Source organism: Manihot esculenta, chromosome 13 (assembly GCF_001659605.2).
Source record: "Manihot esculenta cultivar AM560-2 chromosome 13, M.esculenta_v8, whole genome shotgun sequence".
Lineage (NCBI taxonomy): Eukaryota > Viridiplantae > Streptophyta > Magnoliopsida > Malpighiales > Euphorbiaceae > Manihot > Manihot esculenta.
In genome coordinates this window covers 20,479,920-20,488,281 of record NC_035173.2, presented here as the reverse complement: position 1 = coordinate 20,488,281, position 8,362 = coordinate 20,479,920, and the positions used below count along the sequence as shown (strand labels likewise).

Here is an 8,362-nt window from a genome sequence, read left to right as displayed (position 1 = left end):
TTAATTTTAAACTTATTAATTTCAAATTAAAATTTATTATAATTGTAAAAAATTAAATTGATCATAAACTCTTCAAAATTAAATTCGATAAAAACTCAGTTCATCTTAACTCATTTATTAAAAGAACTAAATTTACTTATTAGTATTCGCCTTGAGTTTGAAATGAATAAAGTTCAAATTCAACTCTGAACTCCAAAAATTTAATAAAGCAAACTCAAACTTTTCAATATCATTTCGTAAATATAAGAAAACAAAAGCTAAAGCGAGCTTTTATGAAACCAAAGCGCATAATCCCACAAAATGAGGACTTGATTTGATTTGATTCCAAGGGCAATCTTAGTGCCCGAGTACAAGTACCTATGGATTTTCCAAGCACTAAGAGAACTATATACATATCCACCAATCATCACCTTTATGTATATGACATTTAAAATACAGGAGAAAATTCTGCGAAAATTTACATGAGGATCTGATTTCTTACTCAAAACAAGCGCTATATCATTTGAAAACAACACACCATATACCAGGCATTGAAAATTTTGATTCGACTAAGAACTTTCGCTTTTGATATAATGGCTACCTACATTTACAACTTGTCAATTGTAGTGACAGCTGCTTGAAAAATTTCAGCAGCTCCAGCCATGTCTTTATAGGTTTATAACATCATTACCAAAAGGTAAACCTTCGGCTGCCTGTGTATCGCGCTGCTGATGACTCATCTCCATGTGAGTTTCACTTGCTATGTTCCTTGTCTTGCAATATTAGGCAAGCTCACGAGGATTAGTCACCCAAATTGTGCTTAAAGCTCGTAGTCGTTCGAAGTACTCTCCCAAGGCAAGCAAACCTCGAGCTGCTTGACGTGCTGTTAAGATCAACGACATTTGCTGCAGAGTTATCTGGCGAAGATGGTCAGCCTATTTGAAACGAGAACATTGTCAGTGAGAATTCATTTGGTGCTAGGTTCATGCATACTCTATAAGGCTAGATTTTGGCTGTAAGATAATCAATCTTCCTAGCATATCATGGAACACATTACCTTCTAAACCTCGAATATGCTAAGCAAATTGCTTATTTAGGCCTTAAAGTTTTAGTTAAACTTACAACTTTTTGAAGCCAAACAAGTCCTTCAAATTTTTAAAAAAGTTGAAAACCATTCAAATTTTAGCAATAGATGAAACAAACCCCTCGGACAAATAATATAATTTCCTTTGGTGATATATGTGAGCTTCCATCGCCTGCTCATCTTCATGCTCAAGAGGCCAAAAAAAAGATTCCTATGAATTACCTCCCTTTCACTAATTATATCTTTGTTGAAAAAGAGAGATATATTATAGAATGTGATGATCTAATCCCTCATTGGACTACTAAAGCAATGATCTGATGGACAAGAATATATTACTAGAGAGAGAGAGAGAGAGGGAGACCAGCAGACCAAGAATTTTGAGTAAAACCATCTGTTGAAGCAATTAGAGGATGCCTAATATATTACCTGCTGAACAAAGCGGACAAGACCTTCCAACTTCTCCATTGCAGTATTCATCTGAGGCATATGACTTGCTTCACCCAATCGACCAGCAGCTACAGTCTCAGCAAGAGTTTGCTGGAGTTTTTCCATGCCTTGTGAAAGAGCATCTTCTGCCTGCTGGCATGATTGTTTGAGGTTACACACGTCCAAAAGTTGTTGGTCTGTCAAGGGCTCAAGCTGAGGCTTCAGAACCTGCAACAAAAAATTTGTTAATACATCTTAGAATAGAGTTGGGTCAAATTTTCGATAAATAAATGACAGAAACACAGTAAAATGGGTACTATTATAAATGCAGTCACCATTCTAACATAATAAGTAGAACATATGAACCCAGTAAAAGGATGCTTATGTGAAAGGAAACCGGTTATTTAGAGAAGCACTGGTTGCATTGGACTTGCATGAAACTATGTTTCCAGCACTTAGGCATATTTTTCAAACCAGCGGCTCCAATTTTGAGTTTAGGACACAATTACCCTTTTGTGAGGTGTAAGGGCCACCATAATGCTTTTGGTAGTCATTTACTAGATTTAAATATATATCACAAAGCCATGCACATTAAGACAAAAAGTCACTAGTTTATTATGAAGAACAAATTTCGTGTGTAGCAAAGGAAATTTCTCAAAGACTTTAACCCAACTGACATGAAAGAGTATTAATTCGATTCCTTTAATAAGTCAAACCGAATGATTGCTGATATATTTGAACGATTTAGATATTAACCAAATTATTGTCAATCAAGTGCTCCAAATCCAAACGGTGAAGTGGCAAAGTGGGACTAGCATGGCTATATGCACATATCTATTTTTTATTCTGGTTTAATGTATTAACATTATTTAGATAACATAATTCGTAATCCTAATTAGCAAACCCACACGCATAAAGAACTCATAACCTTTGCACACACGCATAAAGAACTCATAACCTTTGCACATCACCTTAAGAAGCTCTGAAGGGCGAAATCCTCCTATCCACAAGAAAAACCGTTCTGCTGATGATTTCCACATTCCAGACATCAGATAGAAAACATCAGCCTTAGCAGCAATTGCTTTCATACGAAAAAGTTCAGAGTAATGATTTATGCCACTTTCTACAAGTATGCGAAGCTCAATATCACTTAAATGAACATTTATAGCATTTCTTATATCACAAGTGTGTTTGTTTTGATCTTCCAACCAGTGTCTATACCCCATCTCAAAAGTTGCAATACCTGCAGAAACTTCATTGTGGGCTTATAATAGAATAGAGAAACATATAAGAATAGAGCACTGATAAGTTAAGAGAAGAAACTTAGAACAATGGCACATCAAACTTCAAGAAACATGAATTTTAATTCTCACATGGAGCACCAATGAGCATACACAGATAATGCATTTATCTGTGGCTCATACTTACAGCTGTTGGACAACATTTTGCCTGTATTGCCAATTGAAGTGCATTCTTTTTGACATAATTTCAGAAAAGATGCATTCAAACTTTAAAATAAAAACAGTAACTTCAAGTTTGAGCTTTTCTCCTGATCAGCTACTCCCATTTTCTTTTTATAGTAGCCCTCTTCTATATCAAGAGTTAAGACAAAGTGATAAAATATAATCACACAAAACATTTATGGACTTTATTTAAAAACTTATTGCATGGGGTATCCCATAATGTGTTCCTAAACGTCAATTACTGACCTACCACAGACAGAGTAAGAGAGACGTGCACTTCAATTAGACAGATTAACATTGGAAGCAAGATAAAAACAAGTGTATGCTGGTGCCACCATTCTGATAAACAAACCTGAGTTTATTGGTCCAGCAAACCCCATCTGACTAGTTTCTACTCCACCTATATATAGACCCTGCCATAACATATGTATATATTTGCCTCAGTTGATTAGAAAATGAGGGAAGAAAGTGGTTTATTGGGTCAATATAATAATAAAAAAGGTCATTTGTTAGCAAAATAGTGAACTTCTCCCTGCCTGATTTCTAGCCATTTCAAGCTCCTGCTCCAACTGAATCAGCTTTAAACAACTTGATTCTAACTGCTGAACATAAGCCTGCAAAAATTAAAATAAATTCAAATCACTGTATCAAATCATTTATTGCATGATAGGCAGTTCCAATATACAATCCTTCATACCTTTTTTCGTAAACGGCTTTTACGAGCAGCCTCACGGTTTTGTGCAAGACGTCTTTGTATCTATAAACACTAATTTGTAAATTTGTGAACCAATTATTCATCACATTTCAGAAACAGTCCTCTAACAAGTTTGTGAGTGAAGTTGCTTGATCATGAACAATTCCTTATTAAAAATAGACCAATAAAAAGTATATTCTAAAGATTTGAGAACATGATGCCCTTGTGATAATAAAAAGAAATAAAGAACTAAAATTGTTAATTTAAACCAATCAGATTTGTTAACTTCAAAAGAATCAGCAAGCAATAGGAACATCACCTCAATTAAATTGAATAAAACTAATGAAAAATTAAAACTAGGATTTGATGAACAAGAAAATTTTCAAAAATGGATTTTGGGAAGTCTCAGAAACTGAAAATTTTAAATTGAAAAATGAGAAACATAAATTATTAACTCCAGAAATGAGAGAGATTGTGACAAGCAAACTTGCCTTATCAGTTAGTTTACTTGCTTCTAGGTCATATTTGCTAGAAGGCCCAAGAGTACCGTGTGAAGTATCCTCTGACTAGAAAAATCATATAATATATACGCTTTAGCATATAAATCACAAAAAGATGCCCCAAACTATAAATATTTAGCAGAATGAACTTGAACAATTGGCACCTGATTGTCTAGCTCTGTGTCTGCTGCCATTAGTATTGATGGAGACGAATCTAGATTGCCAGCTACAAAAATTGAGGCTGATGCATTAGAAATTCCATTACTCTTGAAGCTTTCCCCCCACATGCCAATCTGATGGATATGATCATACATATCCATCCTTCCTGAGGAGATAAACTGTGTAGATGACTTGTTCAGGCTTCTATTGATGATAGAGATAGCTTAATGTGCTTTTGAATAACTGCATATATGTGGTGAAAACAGAAGGTAAAATTATACTTCAGTGGATGCAAGAGTATCAGAGCTAAGAAAGTTGACATTATTATTCAAGTGCAACTGTGTAAGCATGAGAACTGAGTTCTTTTTTCTTTTTTTTTTTTTTTGTCTTTTTCAAAGAAGAAGAAGAAAACTGCTATGAGTTGCACACTGACAGATCTTAAGGCGTTAAAGATGCTTCTTCACTCATGATAGAAAAGGTTTGCTTTAAGGGTAAAAGCTCTGATATCATGAAAACAGGAAGCTGAATCCCTCAAAAATCTCCTTACACAAGATTGTATCTATTTATACAAAGTCTTTACTGAGTAGAACCTAATCTAAATAAGAAGTTAAACTATCCTAATCACAAGCTAATGCGATTGAATAGAAATACACATACTGACTAATTATAATTATATCTACCTGATATAACTATCAGTGAAGAACAATGGTTTCCTGAAAAGCTGGAAAGCTTGGAGGTGAACTGAGGACACCCAGTTACACAATTATGCTATCAAAGTACAAACGAAATGCCACACTGCATAATCGACACAGTCAAGGTGTTAGACTACTATCACTTGAATCTAGGGAGTGAAAACATAGAAGCAAATTTTATAGCAAATGAAGGCCAAAATGACTAGTGAAACAGCCTAAATTGCCAACATTTCCACTGAAGGGCACAGTCTGCCCGGAAAAACAATGCAAATGTACTCTACTGAGACATATTTACAGTAACATGGAAGAAAAGAATATGCACTAGACATCAAATCCCTTTTCTGCTTTTTTTTCTTATTTCCAGGTTCAGCCATAAACCACATGTCATTTCCAGTATTGGATCTCACTGTTTACTCGTCTCCCTTGACGAGCTTATAGTGGACCTACTTGCTTATAATTTGACATTGTAAAAAGAAATGTTTAAACATTTACATCTTCAACCATTGCCACCTATTTCAACAAGTGAAATCTCTCTATAGGATGAATAAAGAAAGAAAGAAAGAAGAAAATCAAAAAGGCAATCTCTAGTTTGCAGAAAAAGAGATAAGAAAGAAAGGATCACCTAGAATTTATTAGATTTTATAATAAGAAGTTCTTACCCCAAGTGAAAGAAATGTCACTATCTTGTAACTGAAGAATCATCAATGTATAACTGCTGAGCAGACAAAACTAGTCATGACACTTGCGAACAGCACAAATGCTGTAGATAACAATTCAACTTCAAAATAACAAAACAACATAAGATTCTTTTAACTTCACTATGATGTTTCCCGTTTTCACTTGAACAGAACATGTCTAACCATAAGTGGAAAGCTCCCAACTTATAGAGAAAATATATATATATATATATATATATATATATAGAGAGAGAGAGAGAGAGAGAGAGAGAGAGAGAGAATTTCTACTTCCAAATTAACCAGAAGCTCCTTTTAGTAGAAAACAAAATTCAAAAAATAAAAGCACTATATCCTCTCACCCTCTCCAAACACCAAACTAAAGAAAAAGAGATAGAGAGATAGCATATCAATATAGAAAAGAACAATTCTTTCTTTTATCCATGATTTGTAAATCAACCCTCGTAATAAAATTACAAATCCATCATCAAAAAAGGAAAGGAAAAAAAAAACTCCTTTTGGGTATTGGAAATCGTAGCAGCATGAAACCAAACACATGCATATGACACATATAAGAGCCTGTTGCTGTCTCTCTGTGTGTGTATACATACATACATAGAGAGAGAGCAAACACAGACAAAGTTAAGATTATTCAATATTGCATCTCTGGGAACAACATTATATGTCAATTTAAGTACAACTACTAAAAAGATGAGCCGAACTACTCCTGCTGGTTTCAGTACCAACTGAACAACTTCAAAGCGAAGAAACAAACTGAATTTCCAATTATTTCTTTTCCCTCAACCTTCTTAGCAACCAAACAGCGTTTCAGAAAAAAAATAACCACAAACACAAACAATAATTGGAAAGAAACCCAAAAAAGGAAAAAAAATTTGCAAACCTTTATTAATGGTTTGAAGTCAAAGCAACATAAGGGAGAGTTTCCCGCCTCCACAGGAAGCAAAACCAGAGGCAAAAAATGCAACTCTCAATCTAAATCCTAATGGTAGTAGTTGTCCTACTTCTTCAAGTAATCTTCTCATTGCCCTTTGCCCCATCATCATTCCAACGAGAATCAATTTTGCAACACGAGCACGACAGCTTAAAAGCGACTCCCCTTTCATCCTGCTCTTCTTTTTTTTTTTTTTTATTCTAAACTTATTTTCATTATTTTATTTTTCATTAATTCTTTTTTATCTTTACTCTGATTTTCCATTTTCATTTTTACTTCCTTTATTTATTATTATTTCTCACTACATATATATCCTTATTATTTTAAAAAAAAAAATCAAAGTTGAATATATAAATATTTCAATTAAATACTTGTATTGCCTATATTACTAAATATATATAAAAATAAGTTTAACTATTATTGTAAAATTTTAATTAACGCCATGAGAAGATATATGTATATGTGTATATAAATTTTTTTTTTTTTTTTTGAATCAAATGTGTATATAAATTTTTGAATTTTAAGATAGAATTTTTTGATATGACTATATTCAATATGTTTGATAAAAGAAAGAGTTTGACTATTATTACATTAAATATTAAATTTTTAAATTAATTATTTGTATTTTAATAGATTCTATAAAGTCTTAAAAAATACTATAAAACTCTTTTTCACATAAAAAATAGTTTATACCCTCTCTTTGGAATAAGAATTTTATAAAAATTTAATTTAATTAAATTTTTTTTAACAATTTTATTATATAGAATAAAATTTTTAATTTTTTAATTTAAAATTTTTATTATAAAATAAATTGATATTTTATATAATTTAATAAAAATTTTAAATCTTTTACTTATAAAACAAATAACCAAATGGAGGGATAGTAAGTTCACACTAAATAATATCTTGTAATCTAATCAAGAATTTCCTCTTTTATTTTTAAGTTACAATGCTACGCGATTGGAAGGAATTGATCTAAAACCTTTGCATTTACTTCAATACATTTACCATTAAATTATATTTGTAAGTATTAGTGACTGTACAATTGTCAAAACCGGTCAAAAATAACCTTTTTTGTTCTCCATAATTTTACAACTATAAATAGTGGTAAAAGGATCGAATCCACAGAAAATTGATACTCACCTATTTTTCTTATCAAGATCAAGTAAATAAACTGAAAATACAATAAAGGGAGATTTTAAGGTTTTGGTGAATTGAACTAATATTGAAAGCAATAAAATAGGATAAATAATAAAGTAAAGAGAATTCAATAATGAGAAAAGTCTAGTTGAAGAATTGGATCTACTTCAGTTGTTGGGATTGATCATTGACTCTTAGGTTCTTTTATTTGACTCAATAAATTAGTTATGGAGGTGGAAGACGCTTCTCATCTCCATATCCCTCCTTAAGTATAGATTAATTAGGAAACGTTCTCTAATTAATCACTAATCAACAAGTTGCCAAGGAACGTCCTTGGGGCTTTTAGCATTTTACAACTGTCAATTGCATTAAGAAATAGAGAGACCTAATTCTAGCTACCCAAACGTATGATAATCTTGCTAGATTATGCAATCTCCTTGGTTTTTACACCAAGAGTTACTTGTGTTTGAATAATTCAAGTAATTAAGACTTCAAACTATCAAAACTAACAAATTATTACTTTGCAACCAAGAATTAATGGGCCCTATTGATCTAAACAACAAAGCAACAATAGAATTAAGCATGAAATTGCATAAATA

General features: G+C 32.3%; 1 protein-coding gene across 7 annotated transcripts; it reads right to left on the bottom strand.

The window, feature by feature from the left end:
• Positions 1 to 268: 268 nt before the first annotated feature.
• LOC110629072 (transcription factor TGA1) lies at positions 269 to 6,760 on the bottom strand. Of its 7 annotated transcripts, none has more exons than XM_021775928.2 (11): positions 6,573 to 6,760; positions 5,657 to 5,712; positions 4,986 to 5,100; positions 4,311 to 4,548; positions 4,138 to 4,212; positions 3,650 to 3,709; positions 3,489 to 3,566; positions 3,305 to 3,365; positions 2,461 to 2,732; positions 1,490 to 1,717; positions 269 to 914 (listed from the first exon to the last, which is right to left on the bottom strand). In XM_021775928.2, exons 4-11 carry the CDS (start codon positions 4,464 to 4,466, stop codon positions 762 to 764), a joined length of 1,083 nt encoding a protein of 360 aa, XP_021631620.1. In that variant the 5' UTR covers positions 4,467 to 4,548; positions 4,986 to 5,100; positions 5,657 to 5,712; positions 6,573 to 6,760; the 3' UTR covers positions 269 to 761. The 7 variants fall into 7 exon arrangements, with proteins under 7 accessions (XP_021631620.1, XP_021631618.1, XP_021631625.1 ...); XM_021775926.2 differs by having other exon boundaries at positions 5,657 to 5,709; XM_021775933.2 differs by lacking the exon at positions 4,986 to 5,100.
• Positions 6,761 to 8,362: the final 1,602 nt, after the last annotated feature.